At 40.4% G+C, this 20278-nt stretch overlaps 1 protein-coding gene across 1 annotated transcript in view; it reads right to left on the bottom strand.

Moving 5' to 3' along the window:
• neurl1aa (neuralized E3 ubiquitin protein ligase 1Aa) overlaps nucleotides 1–15187 on the bottom strand; it is a gene marked incomplete at its 3' end in the record, with an annotated part of 73277 nt that extends 58090 nt beyond the window's left edge. Inside the window, exon 1 of the mRNA XM_078268010.1 lies at nucleotides 14966–15187. Coding sequence (XP_078124136.1) covers nucleotides 14966–14999 — 34 coding nt within the window. The remainder of the gene's footprint in view (nucleotides 1–14965) is intronic.
• Nucleotides 15188–20278: the final 5091 nt, after the last annotated feature.

Raw genomic sequence — 20278 nt, 5'->3', positions numbered from 1 at the left:
TCAGAGAAACAGGCTGGATGGTCCGCTACACTGTTGATTCCACAACAACAACACCAACAACACAGCAGTCTCTGAACTCGCGTTGGGAGTTTTGTTGAAGTTGGATGTAGTCCAGTTGTTGTCTAATGAGCGGACACTTGCAAGCAGGATTGATGGGACAGGTGGCCGGCTAGCGTTAGCTTTCCACCTAGCTAGGTTATACTCCAGCCCCCGTTCGCATTTCACCGCTGAGGATGCCCCCCTGTGATCGCCCGCTCCGCTCGCTGCAGCTGCTTGCTCCGGCCACCGCTGCTGCCCGCTGGTCGAACTAACCTGTACGGCGGGCCACAGCAACCTCTTATTTTTGAACATTCATCTCTCCCCCGCCCCCAGATGGCCGGTGGTTAGCATCACGTTAACTGTACTACTATGCTTAGCTCGTAGCTGGTAGCTCAAGCTTGACGTGCTTCGTGATATTTTAATTTGGCTTTACACAACGTGCATATGGCTTTCGACTTGTCTACGAGCCGTCTGGGAGTTTTGGAAAATAAAAAGCTCCATTCAGGATTTCATTGCTGCTGTGTTTCTCCATCATGCTGCAGCCTGCAGCAGCAGGATGTGTTACGAGGAAGTGGCAGCTGGATGATAAGTACCGGTGCTGCAAAGGGTCAAAATAGTAGCTGTTAGGCACCACGCCAAGCCCAGTGATGTGTAAAATAAATTAATAAATGCCGGCATGTGATTAATGCGATTAAAAAAAATTAATCGCGTCGGCCTTTAACTTTAACGTTAACGCTGACAGCCCTAATATATATATATATGTGTGTGTGTGTGTGTGTGTGTGTGTGTGTGTGTGTGTGTGTATATATATATACACTATATTCTTTTTTAATGCACTGATATTGAATTGGTACTCGGTACTGGCTGAAAAGGAAGAATATGTACACAAGGTCTGTTGCTGAGGCCCAGGCAAATAATACAGTGTAGACTATTCTTCTAGTATTAATGAAGGAAAGGAGACGGATCACAAAAATAATGTAGTGCCACCGATGTAATTTACCAATGAACGCTGTGGCAGCGTTTGTTTGGAGCAGCATTTCTCACTGTAATCTGATGTTTTATATGCCACACGATTAATCAAGAAAATAGTCAGTAGATGAATCAATAAGGAAAATAATTGTTCATTGCAGCTCTGGACTTAAATGATTAATCAATTATTAAAATTGTAACGATTCATTGATGTGGATCGATATATTGATTCAATGATCAACGATTCAATATCATCGATGCAAAGTGAAACAGTACATATCATCTTTAAGATGCTCCTTTATTTTGACATTCTCACTTAAGATTTATTCTTTGTATTAAAAACAATGTTTTTTGGAAGATGGCGGACCACGCTGTGGAGTAGACGTGTTTGTAGGGAGCTCCACCTCAATCTCACCCATAAGTCTTTAAATAAACTACTAACGGTTGTGTATGCTGTGCAGCAGGAAAATGACAAAAAAAGGCAAGGGGTTCAGACCGGAAAAAGTTCTTGTGAAGAAGATTTTGTCGAAAAAGATGCCGACGAGGAGACCACCAAACAGGCAAGTGCTATTGCAGCTAGTGCTACTGCTGGTAGCACTGAGCTCCCGGCTACGAACGAAGACATTTTAGCAGCAATACACAAGATGAAAAGCGCCGTGGACGACAGATTCAACAAGCTTAATGGGTCCCTTTCCAACCTTAAATCGGCTCTAACAGCCGTTAGTGAACGTGTGTCCACAACAGAGGACGCCGTTGAATCGCATGAAAAACGTCTGGACGAACTTGAGAGGCAACACGAGAGCCTAGCTTCCCAGTGCATGCTACAGCAAGCTAAATTAGATGACCTGGAGTCCCGTTCTCGCAGGTAAAACATCCGTATAATCGGAATAAAAGAGAAAGCCGAGAACGGCAAGCCAACGGAGTTTGTCACCAAATTGCTACAGGAGCTACTGGGAGAGGAGCACTTTGATCATCCCGTGGATGTGGACCGTGCCCACCGAAGCGCAGCGCCAGCGAAAGACGGGAAACCGAGAGCTATCATCGCCAGGCTGCACCGCTTCCAGGTAAAGGAGCTGGTACTATGGCTCGCGAGGGAGAAGGCACCGCTTCAGTATGATGGGCATCCGGTATTCATCTTTCCCGACGTAACATCAGCAACCATGAAGAAGCGGATGGCTTTTCAACACATCAAGGAGAAGTGCAGAGCCAGGAAAATTCGGTGTGGCTTTAGGCATCCGGCTTTAGGCATTATCTTGTGAACATTTTTAGGTGGATTGCTCCACTGTAGGTAGGGAGATAAGTAGTTATATGCTAATTTGGGCCTTAACTCGGCGCCAATGTTTAGCTTTGACTTTCAGTTTGGGGCATGGTAACACCGCTCGTGGTTTTTGTTTTCCCTCTGGGGTGCGTTCATATGTTCAGTTTAGGGTTCTCTTTGCTTCATTACATCTCTTTTTTCGTTTATTGCACAATCCTCTTTGCCATGGTCAGGTGACAAGCCATTTTACATTGTAGATACTATTTATGTTAAGAGGGCCTAGTAAGCACAGTGAAGGTGGAGTTAATCTAGTCAGCTGGAATGTAAGGGGGATGAATAGCCCATTAAAAAGAGAAAAAGTGTATGCTCATATACGTACACTCAAGGCCGATATACGTTTCCTCCAGGAAACACATATTAAAAAAACTGCTGCTAAAGTATTATGTCCTTCATGGGCATCACATGTCTTCCAATCAAACTTTAGCACAAAAGCAAGAGGAGTGGCAATCCTTATTAAGAAAAACACTCCCTTTGTACATATGCAAACCATTTCTGATGATAGAGGTAGATATTTATTAGTTAAAGGGGAGCTAAACTCAGTACCTGTGACTTTGATAAATGTATACGGCCCAAATTTTGATGATCCCATTTTCTTCCAGAACCTTTTTAACACTATATCCAATATGTCTAAAACAAATATAATCTTAGGTGGAGACTTTAATTGCGTTTTGGATTCAGTCCTTGATTGGCAACACTCTCAAATGAATACATCGAGGAGCAGTATCGCTCTTAATAATCTGATACAGTCTTATAATCTGATGGACATTTGGAGGCTCCTTAGTCCCACAGCAAGAGATTTTTCCTATTTTTCAGCCGTTCATAAATCTTACTCAAGGATTGATTATTTTATATTGGATTCCAAATTATTATCACAAGTTGTGGATTGCACTTATCATAATATTCTCATTTCAGACCATGCTCCTGTTTCCTTAAAGCTTAATCTAAATCTTAAAAGGGGAGAATTTAACTGGCGGTTAAATAATACTTTACTGAAAGAGAAGGAATTTTGTTCTTATCTTTCGAGCAAAATTGATCTTTACATTGACACTAATGATAATGGTGAAGTTAGCGACTCCACACTTTGGGAGGCCATGAAGTCTGTTCTCAGGGGCCAAATCATATCTTATGAAGCGATGGAAAAAAGAAAATCTAAAGCTAGGTTAACTGAAATAGATAGTCAGCTATCAGATTTGGAAGCACTATATAGAGTGGATAATCAACCTGAAGTACTGAAGAAAATCTCAGCATTAAGATATGAGTACAATTCTATATTGTCCAAAAATGTTTCATGTTTGTTGGCCAAAGTAAGGCAAAAGTATTTTGAGTTTGGTGATAAACCCCAAAGGTTACTTGCCCGCCAGTTAAGACAATCTCAGGCGTCCAAGTCCATACATTCTATCAAGGGGAATGATGGGACTCCCCTGACGGATCCTAAAAGAATGAATGAATGTTTTGCTGATTTTTATGAAAAGGTCTATCAGTCACAGGGTGGATCTGATCCAGGGGCTATGGAAAAAATTTTCGAAAATCTGGGACTACCTAAATTATCAAAAGAATCTTCCTCCTCACTAGATGCAGACGTCAATTTGAGTGAGGTAAAAGATGTGATTTCCTCTCTCCCCAACAATAAGGCAGCAGGACCAAATGGCTTTTGTATTGAATTTTTCAAGGTACCTAGCCATAAACTTTCCCCACTTATCCTATGAATGCTGAATCACTCACTGGTGAGCTCTAGGTTGCCTCCCACTTTATATAAGGCCAATATTTCACTTACACCCAAACCTGGACGTGATCCTAACCTGGTCTCTTCATATTGTCCTATCTCCCTGCTACCTATCGAAACAAAAATTCTTGGGAAAGTCTTAGCCAATAGATTAAAGGAGCACATTTGTTCTATTATTCACTCTGACCAAACAGGGTTCATGCCAGGTAGGCATATGTACTTTAATTTGCGCCGCTTGTTCCATATTTTGTATACAGAACACACTGAAGAGACAGTAATCATTTCTTTAGATACACAGCGTGCCTTTGATCAGGTGGAATGGCCCTATATGTTGTTTACACTTAAAAAATTTGGTTTTGGGCCCTCCTTTATGAAATGGATTGAGCTTATTTATTCACATCCAACCGCCTCTGTCATAACCAACCATAATATCTCATGCCTTTTTACAATCAGTCGTGGAACTCGTCAGGGGTGTCCCCTCTCCCCTTTCCTGTTCTCAATTATTATTGAACCGCTAGCAGTCAGTATTAGACAAAGTTGTCTAATATCTCCTATCAACATTTATGGACAAGAGCATCATATTTCACTATATGCGGACGACATTCTTATATTCATTTCTCATCCTCAAGCTTCAATACCTCATCTTTTGACTGTAATTATCAACTTTGGCAGACTCTCCGGATTTTCTGTTACCTGGGATAAAAGTGAGTTGATGCCAATTCCTAATGAAGTTGATATGACATGTATACAGTCTACTCCTTTTAAAAAAGATTTCAAAGATTTCTCGTATCTTGGTATAACTGTGACTAAAGACCCTGAGGACCTTCTACAGAAGAATTGGTATAATAAGATTGAGCAACTTAAACAAAGTATACATTTTTGGAAGACTCTTCCTATTTCTCTTGTAGGTAAGATTAATGCAATTAAGATGATTGCACTGCCACGTTTCCTACATCTCTTTCAGTCTCTTCCATGTTACATTGCCCAGTATTACTTTAAACAATTAAGAGTCAATTATTGCTCCTTTTATCTGGAACTACAAAGCCATCAGGATTTCCAAAAAAACATCTATGTAAACCAAAAAATGCTGGAGGCTTTGCCTTACCGAATTTTAAAATGTATTACTGGGCGGCTCATCTGTCTATACTTGCTTGGTGGAGGAAAGGCCCCCCCTCCTCTTCTTAGTCCTGCCCTGCTTGGCTATGCATAGAACGATTGCTTTGTAACAAGACCTCCTTGCTGGCTTTGCTCAACAGCCCCACCAAAGTTAGGAAGTCACATTATAGTAACAGCTTTGTAATCAATGGCACTATGCGCACATGGGAGCGGATTACACTCCATATCAAGGCGCCAAGTGTATATACTGATACTCCAATTTGTGAAAATCATGCTTTCGTACGTGGCCTAAATGATATCGCTTTCTCTCCTTGGAAACAGAAAGGCATTAAAAACATAAATGATTTGTATATTGGGGGAAATGTTGCTTCATTTAGGCAGCTGCAAGCTAAATATAGAATATCCGCCTCAAGTTTTTTCAGGTTTTTGCAGATTAGAGATTTTGTTAAAAGAAATATACCAAACTTTGAAGTTCTAAATAAACATGATACTCTTGAGGCAGTTAACAAATTTGACCCGGGCTCCTGAGGGGAGATCTCTGCTTTCTTTTGAATGCTTCATGATGGAGCTCTGATGAATACGGAGGTGTATAAACGGGCATGGGCAGATGAGTTGAATATGGAATTAACTGATGAAGTTTGGGAAGAATGTCTACGTAATGTGCAAAAGTGTTCAGTTAATACCAGGCACAACCTAATACAGTTTAAAACACTCCACAGACTCTGTTATTCGCGGGAAAAGTTACACAAATTTGATCCTGATATCCCACCAGTATGTAACCGATGTAAATCCCAGATAGGTACTCTAGCACATTCTTTCTGGGCATGTAGTAAACTTCATTCATATTGGAAGTGTATTTTTCAGGCTTTTGGTAAGAATTTGGTAGGGATTCTGGGGGACACTAATGTCCTCTCCTCCGTCAATAAATTTGAAAGAAGAGCCATTCAATTTGGGATGGTAATTACAAAAAAGTAGATTTTACGTGTATGGAAAATGGATTCTGTGCCTTCATATCATTTGTGGCTGGGGAATTGTCAAATACTTTACATCTGGAAAGATTGAGATTCTATAATGAAGATAGAGGAGACAAGTTAATGATAAAACATGGGACCCGATACTGAATTACCTTAAAAATGTGAGCTCTTAGGCATTGGCTATTGTATAAAACCTCACTGTGCAAATGAGTAGGTGATTTTGTATATGTCAAATTCATTTATCTTAACTACTTTTAGATGTTTTTGTTTATAGTACCCATCCTAACTATGACCATGGAATATTGTTGTAATCCAAGATGTGCTGTGTTCTATATGTTACGTGTTCTTTGTTAGTTTTTTTTTTCTCTCTCTCCTTTCTTTACTCGTTTTCTTGAAAATCAATAAACATATTTCTAAATAAAAATCATTGTCATCATGTCATTTAAATGTCTAGAAGAGCTTTGTAATAAAATTGTCAAGTCATATTTTAGTTGATTTTTGTGAGTGGATATAAATGGAACTGATCGTGTGAAATGGGCATTAATGATAATGTCTTCATCAACATCCATCGCAGGCCCATGACTTGACTCAAATTCATATCGTGGGAGACTTTGTGATATCAGCACATACCATATCGTTGTCCAAACAATTGATATAATATTGTGTCGTGATAACACTTGTGATTTACACCCCTAGTTGTGAGCAGTAGAAATAGCATTTGCTACCTAAAGCAGTATCTATCTAGTTAGTCTATATCGACGATGTGCCACTTCCAGGATTGCTCTGGTGCCGCCGAAAATTCCGCTGGATGTCCCTATTTTCAGCCGGATGAACGTCCCCTTCCTCTGTCTCTGTGTTGGTGTTCTAACCTCTGGTGGATTTGTGAGGACTATGGTTAACTGCTCCTCAGATCTCTGCAGGGTAAATCCAGACAGCTAGCTAGACTATCTGTCCAATCTGAGTTTTCTGTTGCACGACTAAAACTACTTTTGAACGTACACATTTTCCACCAAAACAAGTTCCTTCCTGAGACTATTTAACAGAGGCACCATGGCTCTGTCTGGAGCTTAGCACCGCCCAAGACTATTGTGATTGGTTTAAAGAAATGCCAATAAACCAGAGCATGTTCTTCTCCCATCCAGGAATGCTGTGTGGACTAACCAGACCCTCCTCTGCAGCGCTGTGGAGGAAGGTCTGGCTATGCAAGACTACTATCTGGTTTGCCATGGGCTTACCCTGATGGGGAGACACTGTGCTATCAATATTTCACATGGTGATGACCTGGCAGTGAAAGGTGAGACAGCAGGGATGATGAATTCTGGCTGACGTCACCCACTATGGCCCACCAGTCTTCCCGCTGTTACAGCATTCTCTTCACGAGCAGGATTACACAACAGCAATCAATAAGTAATAAAACCACAAGGCCGCAAACAGTGGAGCACAATGTAATCCAATGGTGCTTCTTTGGCAGCGAGAGAGAGCAGGCTGGTGGAGAGGGGGAATGATATGCAGTGTGTATCGACGGAAAGCAGGCAAGACACTTTTCAGTACTGCCTGGAAGTCATTATGTGGGCGCTGCCTCGATGGTGACCTGTCATGAAGATGAAGATGAAAGGGCTGGCTGCACACACACACACACACACACACACACACACACACACACACAGTTTTGCATGCTTGCCAGACAAAGGAAGGTTAGGGTTGCTAGAGCTGCCACAATTAATCGACTAATCGTTAACTATCGACCTGGTGTTCTCACAGATTATTTATTTCTTTATTTACATTCATTCTTTTCTATGGTGGATATAAGCATATGTAATTATGTATGTTTTCTTTTTCGTGGTGTGTGAGAATACATGTGTAGCAAATTGTAAAGAATGTTTATGAATGGATATGATATAAATATGAAGCCATTCATGATGATTATTATTGAGTAGTGGAAAAGGGGTAGGAATAAATAAGCTTATGCTTCTTCCTATGTTAAGTAAATGTTGTTTTTTGCTTTTGTTCTATTAGCTTTATTAGATTGTTCTGGTGCTGCCGGAAATTCAGCCAGATGTCCGTCCCCTTCCTCTGTCTCTGCGTTGGCGTTCTAACCTCTGGTGGATTTGTGAGGACTATGGTTAACTGCTCCTCAGATCTCTGCAGGGTAAATCCAGACAGCTAGCTAGACTATCTGTCCAATCGGAGTTTTCTGTTGCACGACTAAAACTACTTTTAACGTCCACATGTTCCACCAAAACAAGTTCCTTCCTGAGACTATTTAGCAGAGGCACCGGGGCTCCGTCGGCCTAAGACTATTGTGATTGGTTTAAAGAAATGCCAATAAACCAGAGTACGTTCTTCTCCCATCCAGGAATACTGTGTGGACTAGACAGACCTTCCTCCGCAGCGCTGTGGAGGAAGGTCTGGCTATGCGAGAATAATTCACCTGCAACTGCTTTGATAATCAATTAATCGCTTTGAGTCAATCTTTATGAAAAAAGTAAAGATTCTCTGATTCCAGCTTCTTAAACGTCACAAAAACCTGTTTTCTTGCTTCTTCATTCGTCTGTGACAGTAAACTGAATATCTTTGAGAATTCGACAAAACAACACATTTGAGGGCATCATCCTGGGCTTTGGAAACACTGATCCACATTTTTTACCATTTTCTGACATTTAAAAACCAAACCACTAATGGAGTTGCAGCCCTATTGCACACATGTATATGTGGGGGGAACCCACTGTCCCTTGTGTGTTGATGCAGGTGACAGACTCCCGCCTCACTCGCCCCAGAACACACTGCAGAGGAGTAGGAAGTAAGAATGATATGGACGACACTGACACATTCATAACAATGCTACCTGACCCTGAGACATATGTTTCTGTCACTCCATAGCAACTGTTCAGGCCTGATTAAAGTCCTACTGGCTCTTGTTCTCATGCACACAAAGAGAAAGGCAGAAAAAAAAGACAGAGAAAAAAGAAAAAGGGGGGTGTCTTCAATGGTGTTTGGTGGTCTGCATGCTGTATTAAATATCTGTTGCCTTTATTTGGCATTCAATAACCGGAGGCACATCCCATGATATTACTGTGATCCGATCTGATTCTCAGAAGTAAGGAAACATTACTTTGTAGGGCTGCGACGATATGTTTTTAGCCCCGATTTGATTCTATCATGATACATGGGTGCTGATTCGATCTGTATTGCGATTTTCAGTTAATGCGATTCAATAGTATTGAGTATATATATACTCAATACTATTGAATCGCATATATATATATATATATATATATATATATTCTTTTCCTTCTTTAACAAAAATGAAAGTTGAATAAAACACTCCTAGAGACAATATATGATGAGACATTTCTAAAAACGAATTGTTTTCTAAGAAGGATGTACATCACATGTCAGTCAGTCAGTCTGACATTTATTTCCTTTATAAAGAAGAACATAATATGGATATTCTGCATTTTTTGTTTTCACTCTGTTTTGCTGGACATGTATATGATTTAATCGACGTCGGCGGTACCGTATAAACAGAAAATATTGAGGTGAAAACAACTTTTAAATCTACACAAGTTCCTTGCGAGCCTATTTAGCAGAGGCACCGCGGCTTTTCTCCGGCGCTTAGCACCACCCATGACGATTGTGATCGGTTTAAAGAAATGCCAATAAACCAGAGCACGTTTTTCTCCCATCTCTGACTGCTATGTGAAGTGGCCAGACCCTCCTCCAGAGCGCTATGGAGGAGGGTCTGGCAAAGTAAGACTAGACGATAGCCAACCCTCGTTAAGCGATCTAGTCGAGTCCCAGTTCACCTGTCCGGGAAGCTCAGACATACGTTTGGAGTTGGCGGACAGCTGCAAACTGGCACAGTACCAGTCGTGTGCGTTGTCGTGGACACCTCCACCACATCCACCTGAGAGGTCGTTCCTTGCAATACCAGTTCGATTTACCGCAGTGACGCCATCGGCACAGGTTGCTGATGTCAGCTGCTTTTTCATTTGCCAGAATGTATCTTAATGAAAAAAACGCCGGTTCAACGTTTGCATAAATCAAACCGGTGTAGGCTCGTACACCAGACCCAGAAAACCCTAAACTAGGGCTTGGCGATATGAGGAAAATCAGATATCACAATATTATTGACCAAATATCTCAATGTCGATATTGTGGTGATATTGGTGCTTTCACAAAATATTTTCACAATGAGATTTTTTATAAATAATCATCAGTTATATGGACATAATGACTAAGTGGGTAAAGTCAAATAACAGAACAGCTAGAACAGTCTGGAAAGTTTAGAAAGTGACATCACTTTACTGTAATGCAGCCTTTAAAACCAAGAAAAGACACCATATAACGATATTACGATATCCAAAATCTGAGACGATATCTAGTCTCATATCACGATATGGATATAATATCGATATATTGCCCAGCCCTACCGCAAACCCGACCTAACTCTACTTGCTAGTGCAAAGTTAGCACTAGCAAGTTAACTAGCAGGTAAAAAATAGATTGTATAGCTTATTTTTCTTTTACCATGCCACACACTCTTTTAAATAACTTGTTTAACTGATAGTATGAATGGGTCAAAAATCTTATTGTAGGCTAATGGTTAAACATTAGTTATTAATATGCATGGCAGAATCATTGTACAAGTACACAGGTGTGGGTTAAGCTGACAATAGGGCAGGGTATAGTGAAAGGCTGGTTTCAAAGCAGACATTTGGGCTTGCCATAGCAGGAGAAGCACAGGTGAAATGAATAACATCAATTAACGAGTCCAGGGAGGCAGTACAAATATTTGATATAGATGCAACAGCTACGTCATGGATGTCTGGCACGTAAAATAACATAGAGAGGACCTAATACCAAATACCCAATAAAGGAATGGCAGTCAATTGCTGTGGCAAACTATAAAACATGATGGTAGAAGCATTTATTTACTTTATAAGATGATTTTGATAGAACCCAGTCCAGCTCAGAACCCAGAAACAGCTCAAGTCTAAGTTTATTTCCAATTGGTTTAAGCATACACTGAAACAAGGGGAAATGTGGACCATTTACAATGTTTGTGCTCTATAGAAGTGATTTATGTACACTGGTACAGTAGTAACTCAGATTCAACAGATACACTGGCAATGCTGAAGAGCTTTGCTATAAACTGGAAAACTGACTTGTTTAATGTTAATATTTAACAGGAAATGACTTAGGTTGTATTGCATTTGAATCTGTATGAGGGGTTTGACCCTGATACAAAGAAAAGGTGCTATAGCTTCCTCCTAATGCTGTCTTAGTCTGTCCCTCTTTAACTAATTGGATTAATGTTGGGGCTTTAATTAGAACGACCAGGTGGCCAAAACCAGAAGGGCTGTAGGAGCAGGGGCTTAACTACCATAGCTTTACTACAGGCTATATATATATATATTTATATATATATATATATATATATATATATATATATATAAATAGGGCTGTCAATCGATTAAAAAAATGTAATCTAATTAATTACATACTCTGTGATTAAATAATCGGAATTAATCACATACATAATTAACGGTGCCTGAACCGATACTTTTTAAGAAAGTAAATAAAGAAAAGAAAAAAAAAGGGTACGAAACAACAGTTGGTGACATTAAAGAAGGCTTGTTTATTGCTACGGCCATATGGTCAACATTAAATGATTTAATAATAATGTATAACAATAACAATAACTTATTTCACTAGTAAATTGCTGTTGAACGACAAAAACAACAACCAGATAGGAAAAGGACATTTACAATAACTTCAAATGCACCACGAGGCTGTAGTTTACCAGTGTCATTGAACGCCCCGTCTGTGTTGTTTCTCCGACGGCAGCTGCAGATTGTTACATCCCGGTGTTGAATCCTCTACAGTAAAACACAGTCACACTTTACACCGTTTAGTGTTAGCTGTCAGCATTTAACCCTGTTTAATCAGCTACTAGCTAGTGGTAGGCTAACGTTAGCTGCTGTTGAGTATAGTGTTAACTAGCTAGCGGTAGGCTAACGTTAGCTGCTGTTGAGTATAGTGTTAACTAGCTAGTGGTAGGCTAACGTTAGCTGCTGTTGAGTATAGTGTTAACTAGCTAGCGGTAGGCTAACGTTAGCTGCTGTTGAGTATAGTGTTAACTAGCTAACGGTAGGCTAACGTTAGCTGCTGTCGAGTATAGTGTTAACTAGCTAACGTTAGCTGCTGTTGAGTATAGTGTTAACTAGCTAACGGTAGGCTAACGTTAGCTGCTGTCGAGTATAGTGTTAACTAGCTAACGTTAGCTGCTGTCGAGTATAGTGTTAACTAGCTAGCGGTAGGCTAACGTTAGCTGCTGTTGAGTAGTGTTAACTAGCTAGCGGTAGGCTAACGTTAGCTGCTGTCGAGTATAGTGTTAACTAGCTAGCGGTAGGCTAACGTTAGCTGCTGTTGAGTAGTGTTAACTAGCTAGCGGTAGGCTAACGTTAGCTGCTGTTGAGTATAGTGTTAACTAGCTAGCGGTAGCCTAACGTTAGCTGCTGTTGAGTATAGTGTTAACTAGCTAGCGGTAGGCTAACGTTAGCTGCTGTTGAGTAAGCGTTAGCTAGCTGTTGAGTATAGTGTTAACTAGCGTCACATGCAGCGGGGTTTGTGTTTCCTGTAACGTCTGTTTCAGAGCAGCAGAGAGAAGAGCAGACATATCAGTGGCACCACATTTTCGTCTGAATGCAAACGTCAACATGGAATGGATTAATTTGCGTTAATTTTTTTAACGCGTTATTTTTTCTCAGATTAATTAATCGAAATTAACGCATTATTTTGACAACCCTAATATATAATATATATATATATATATATATATATATATATATATATATATATATACAGTTTTTTTCACACCTGCCTCAAATTTCTGCACAGTACTGTAATATATTGTGTATATATTAGGGCTGGGACGATATGCTTTTGTCTCGATTCAATTCTTTCACTAGCCTGACAAGCCAGCCCCACCAGATGTTGGGTCTGGGAACTCACCATTGGCAGGGCTCAATCTGAGGGGCGGGATAAACGGTTGTCTTTCAGATTCCCTCTGCACTCATAGCCAACCAGAGCAAAGCTAGCTGATAGATTCAACTTTAAACTCTGAACACATCTTCCTTTTTTAAGAATGACTTCAGTGCCGTTCTTTGTTCTTTTCTCAAAGAAAAGCTTGGAGTTCAGCTTTTCTTTCAGAGTCTTCCAGAGTCGCGGCCAAAGCCGATTCCAAAGACTGCTGTTCTCCAGCAGCAGCAGCCATCTTCTTTGTTTTCAAGTAGCAGGGAATTCACGCGGAACCATCACAACTCTGCCGTCATTATGTTAAGCCCCGCCCACTATACACAATGTGATTGGCCTGACCAGAGTTTGGTTTTTCCAGCTCCCAAGCCAACGGAGAGTTGCTAGACGACCCTGGCTGCAAATTACATTTGCTGCCTCTAGGGTGGTCTAGACTTCTAGGCTATTCTTTCACGATACTTTGCTGATTCGATCTGTATTGTGATTTTCATTTATTGCTATACGATTGTATTGAGTATTGCAATTTTCTTTTCCTTCTTTAACAAAAACTAAAGTTGAATAACCCACTTCTAGAGACAATATATGATGAGACATTCCTAAAAACTAATTGTTTTCTAAGAAGGATGTATATCACATGTCAGTCAGTCAGTCTGACATTTATATTATTTGTAAAGAAGAACATAACATGGATATTCTTGAGTTTTGCTGGAACCGTTTCCAATAATATAGTCGCCCTCGGCTGTACTGTATAAACAGAAAACAATTAGGTGAATTATTGGTTAAATATAATAATATAATATATATAATTCTTCCAATAATTCTATAGAAATATAGAGTCAATTCAGAAGCACACGTTTGGCACTGTTTATTTCCTGCACTGCTATTACATTCTTATAATGTTGCAATGGTAGAGAGGAAGAAAGAGAGTAGGGGAGGACTACATTTTTTATTTATTAAACTCCATGATGGATATTGCTGTTTGTCACCACATGGAGCACCAAACAAGACACACAAGGTCTAAAGCTGGTCTACATTTTGAATTAACAGTACACACAAGCGTCACTGTTGACTTCCACTGCTTGTTAGCTGACACACAGTCCCTGGCTGGGAGCTCTTCTTCCATAGACCTGAACACCTGAAGACCCAAAAGCCAACACAAAATCAACACTACCCTATTTTAAGACCAAATTAAACTACTAAACACCTTGTGTTTTCAATACAGTTAGCTGTTTTGCTCCTAGCCATACATTATCATGCTGCTTTCTGTTACCCTACAGGACAATGCAATTGGAAATCACTGATTTCCTAAAGCCCAGCTGCACACACTGTCTCTTTATTAATGAGGGGAAACCACAGCAAAGAGCAGAAGGAAACCCCGCAACTTGTCCTCCTTCACTGAAACTGTTCCTTAGCCCACACAGTATCAACCCTTTACACCACTGTAAATGGGACAACGTCTCCGTAGGAGCGCGAGGAGGTTGTGACATCTAGTTCATTGCATCACGTTCATCAAAAGTGAGCACAGCTGCGCGTCTCGAGACCCCTGCAGTCTAATTAGGCTACCGGAGTGACGTAACTGTGACCAAAGAATAGCCTATAGTGGCAAAACGCTACCTGATAACAGAGCCAGTGCTGTGAGCTAGCTACAGCACAGGCTACTCGTCTATGAATTAAACATGTAAGCACTCTTTAGAACCAAATGACCAAAGCTGGATATAAAGCCATACACAATACAGCGTACATTTTAATATAGACCCAAACATACAGCCAACAATATTTATTTCTTACCGTAAAAGGCATTTCGCGTTATCTGTCCACCCATGGCTGTATCCCTGTATAGCCCGCTGCTTATCCCCTGTATGGATTATTCAGATGCTGTCGTTGCACAGTCCGGCGCTCGTGACATGATTGCACGTTCGCGTCCAAAGGCAGCCTATCGCTTCTTTTTCCTCCGAATAGATGCAAACACTGGAGACAGACACACACCTCCTTCTTGTGAGGGCAGGCACACATCCGTGAAGGCAACCCCCCCCACTCACTGAGCGCTCCCTCCGCCTCGTGTCCCACTCACTCCCACTGCTATTTACATAGAAGGTGGAGACTGGCTGAGCGCTTCTTAACGCTGTCACTGCCACCACTTGGAGGAAGCTATGTATGGACCACGAAGAATACATTTAATATGAGGCTTGTATTGTAAAGATGTATTGAGCTATCTTCAATTCAATTCAATTCAATTGTATTTATAGTACCAAATCATAACCAGAGTTATCTCAGGACACTTTACAGATAGAGGAGGTCTAGACCACACTCTATGATTTACAAAGACCCAACAATTCTAGTAATTCCCCCAAGAGCAAGCATTTAGTGTGACAGTGGTGAGGAAAAACTCCCTTTTAGGAAGAAACCTGGGACAGACCCAGACTCTTGGTAGGTGGTGTCTGACGGTGCTGGTTGGGGGTGTGATGAACAGTGGCAATAATAGTCACAATAAAGATAATGGAACTATGTAGTAGTTCATGGCATAGCAGGGCACTGCAGGGTGTTACAGGACGTAGCAGGATGTAGCAGGGCACTGCAGAGCATAGCAGGGTGTAGCAGGGCGTAGCAGGGCGTAGCAGGGTGTAACAGGGAATAGCAGGGCGTGCAGCAGGACCACGGCGACAGCTGCAACCATGATTTAGGTGCCACCCTAATCCAAGGAAACATGCTGGGTGAAACAAACAAAACATAGGGACTCCGGAGAACAAGCCCCAGAGCTAGGTTAGTAACAAGCATTTCTGGGACATGGATGCACACAGATGGAAAGAGAGAGGAGAGAGGAGCTCAGTGTGTCAAAGTATAATATTACATTCATTTTGTAGGTTTAGGCAGGGGTTAAAGTGGGATCTGGCAGGTGGGGGAACCTAAGATCCAGGGGGAGGGGCGTGCTAACACTACACCACAATCCCATTCTCAAATTTGATTTTAACACTAGGCTACTTTAATAAAGTCTCTATCCACTACACACCACTCCCTGTTACAGCTGGTCCACCTGTTACTCTCGTTATTTCAGTCTTCCAAAACAGCCAGGAGATGAGTTTTCTTTCAAACTAAATGATGACTGATGTGTTAACTATATGCCAAATTAATCAGAGCACACAAGGCCAAATTGCTTCCTAAGTTACCACATTGCAAAGGCCATTGTTTAGACGGAGCCTGATGCAGTCAGTCCACATAAAAACCCAGCGGGGCTACATTCACTTCCAGCTGACTTCACGGAGAACAATGACGGCAGAACAGCATCAGCGATCAGTTTGAACCAAAATACTGTTGTCCAGCTCAGCTGAAAACACCAGATCTGCAGCACGTTACTGAGTCGCTACCGTTTGATTTTACAACGTTTTAGCCTGTTTGTAACCGGTAGGCTACCGGTAGGCTACAGTCAGCGCAGTGGTGGCTGATGGTCTTTCAAAGAAGGGAAGCTCATTTTCAGCCTACATCATAATATAATATTATAATAATATATATAATAATATAATAACATATATTATATAATAATATAATAATAATTATATCATAATTATTATAATAATAATTACTTTGCCCTATCTTTTGCACTAAATCAATCTAAGGTGTTGATCTGCCCTGCTGTTTAATTTTAAGTTTCTCCTCGTAAGGAACACTTTCAAATGTGTTCGCCAAAATCAGGTCGATAATATTAGCATTGTCTGCCATCATGTGCAGTTTGCTAGCTGGCTAGGTCACCCCTACAACGCTACCCTAGCCTACTGTATGAATGAATGAATGAACAAACAATCTAACAAAACAATATTAAACTCAAAGGAGGAAATGTGGGAATTAGGTTAAACTGAAACAAGGAATGTGGTGTATACTTGTATGTATATATTAAAACGCTGCCACAAACAGCAGAAGAGAGGTTCACTGTATGGTTTCAGTTTGATTCTAGAGGTTATATTAAATTAGCATTATATTATGCAGCCCTGTGGAGGAAGGTCTGGCTATGCGAGACTACCTTGTTCATGGAGTCGCTGAAAAGAGTGAATAGAGGAAACACTGGAATGGATATTAACAGTGATGTATGAAACTGCCAGTTAAATTAATTTACTTGTAAATCGAAGGTGCCGGAACACCGTTTTGGATCGTTCCGGACCACTTTAGTGATCACCCCTTGGTTTAGGTCAAAACAAGCAGTGCAATGAATACATTAAAGAGATTATAGTATATACAGTTCCACATGAGACGTTGTTCCTTCAAAAATAAATGAGATACAAGCTCAGGCTAAGCATGGATCCAGAACCTCAGAGAGTAAGAGTGGTCACATTCTTAGCTCTCAGCACTCACTCTTTCACCTTCCATACTTCCTTGTGTGCCTCAGGCCCCTGGCAGACAGACTGGATGACCCCTCAGGAGTCAGGCCTCTGACTTGAGCTGTCATCACGTATGGTGGTGACCTCACGGCCCTCAATCTCAGACACCACTGGGTTTACTTTGGTCCCGAAGCTGCCGGTGCTTAGATAATGGCACCGTGAAGGACAGTGTGAGGTTCATTATAAGAATGAATGGAATATGAACGTAGGTAAAGCTACACAGGGTGAAAGTAGTTTTGAGGTCTTTTCCCAACCCTTGTGTGGTGTTCGTATTTTTGGTATTCACCCAATGTTTGCAGGTTTGCAGGTCTACCCACAACAATAAAGCCATAATTTATGTAAAACAAACACTTAACAGATGTTGACTTCATCTCAATGACAAGCAATATAGACAGTATGGTTGACATTTGCAATTTACCAGTTTTTCACAGATTGATCAATAAAAATGCTATAATTCTAGAACACCGTGGGCACTTCAAGATAGCCTGAAACCAGTCGGCCCATGCACTCCCCTTGTAAAGTATGCAAGGGGCCTGCCTCCCCCTAGTGTGTAAATAGTGTGTCCTCAATGTTTACAACTTAAATAAGAGAATGAAGCGGAGCTGTCCGGTCACAAAAAGACAAAAAAAAGCAATATGAAAGTGAATTGAAGGAACAGCAAGCTTGACGTCAACAAATAACAGTAAGTAGGGCCGATCCTGCCTAAATATATACACATAAACATAAACACAGATATATAACTACAGCAAATCAAGGTAGGAGTCACATACACAATATAATTCACTCTACAGCTACAAAGATTAATCGATTAGTTGTCAACTATTAAATGAATCAACAACTTTTTTTGATAACTGATTAATCGGTTTGTCGTCGTTTAAAAAGCAAAGTAAAAATTCTTGTTAAATGTGATATTTTCTAGTTTCTTCATTGGCTCTTTTGCAGCAGCAGCCATGTGGCATTTCTTACTAAATACATGTTCAGACTCGTTGTTTGTGCGCATGAGTTTTGCCGACCCGTTTGTTTGTGGTTGTTACCATGGTGAATCGTAGTGTCATGGCTCCATTCATGCTGCCTTTTTATTGTGGTGGTGCACACGCTTAACTCTGGGTAAACCTACTCTGATCAGCTGTTTCCCATCTCACTCAGAGATCAGGGTTAGACTCCAAGTTAGTTAAACCTCCTTCCTGAAACAGGCCCCTGGTTTTAGAACGATGACGTCATCTGGAGAACGTTACAGAACAATACAGGAGTCATTTAATGCTAACTATTATTGTTTAGTTCAAGGTCATGTTGAAAGGGCTGTTGGATTACATGTATGAATAGAAATTATTCCACACAAAAAAAATATCATAAGCCATAATGAGCTTTAAAATGTTTATTACACAGACAGTAGTGTCACTAATGTCTTCCCCAATTTAATGGAAACACTAATTTGGTCTCTGTTAAATATTTGTGTGAACTTCTGGTTACTAAATCATTCCTCTTTCTTAGCGCCAAATTAATTCTTGTTTTTCTCCTTGCCCCACCGTATTCCTCTCTTCTTAACCCTTATATATATATATATATATATATATATATATACACACACACAATATTCATCCCTGTTCCTTCACTTTGTTTTTGTTTTTCCAGATATACACACACACACACACACACACACACACACACACACACACACACACACACACACACACACACACACACACATTCTTTTTGTCTCACTCTTTGTTTAATAAAAGAATACTATTTCATTCATTCATCTAATGAGTTGTTATTCTTTAATATATTTGATACTTTCTGTATCACTTAGTCTTAACATGATCATGGTTGTGTGGTCAACTCCTGGCTCATCAGAAGCAGTGGGATGGACACTACATGCTGAATGGACTGGTGCTTCTTTGCAATTGAGAAAGCAGAGTAGCAAATGAATGTTCTGTGACACATTGATTGATATACAATAGTTAGGCTACTTTTAATATTGTAGTGTAATAATAATAATAATATAAACTGGCCCATTTATTAACTGTATATAATATTTATAGTTTGACTTAAAATGGAAAATAAGCAGCTTGTTTTTTTGTATTTGATCACATTTAAAGATAAAGCTCTGGCTTTCAGTTGTCACCCTACCACTCCAAATGTGAATCTGACATTTACAAATATGAAATAATGAATTAACAGTCAAACAAGTACTTTGGTATGTGTTTTCATTTATATTTACCATTCAATATCGCAATTGCTGCTGTCAGTCCCATAGAACATGAGAGCGCGCCGTGTGTGGAACTATACAGGCTTACATGAACCATGTGACCACCCCGCTAGATCAACGAGTGTCTCAACTCTTCTCTCTCTATGGTTCTTCCGGTAGCCAACGGTAACTTATGAGCTTCATGCAGTAAAAGTTTGTGTCGCTTTTTTTCCCCGACTTCTTTCCAATGTTATTAGAACAATTTATGATCAATAGAAAATGTATTTCAAACTAGAAAACGTCACACTTCATAACGTATTGTATTGCTAATACAAGGTTTATGGGCTGGGTCCGGATTGACTTTCCGGCCAGGCCGGTTGCAGGCTTTAAAGGGTAACTACCTTTTGTTTTAACCTGGACCCTATGTTCCTATGTGTTTGTGTCTAAGTGACTGATGGATCAACAACCTTTGACATTGGTCCAGTATTAAGAGAGATCTCTGCACTGCACTAAGGTATAACAGCTTTTTGTCACGCAGGGACACTG

This window comes from Sander vitreus, chromosome 2 (genome assembly GCF_031162955.1).
Source record: "Sander vitreus isolate 19-12246 chromosome 2, sanVit1, whole genome shotgun sequence".
NCBI classification, from domain to species: domain Eukaryota; kingdom Metazoa; phylum Chordata; class Actinopteri; order Perciformes; family Percidae; genus Sander; species Sander vitreus.
The sequence above is the reverse complement of the archived record's forward strand: the minus strand, read 5'-3'. Positions and strand labels throughout refer to the sequence as shown.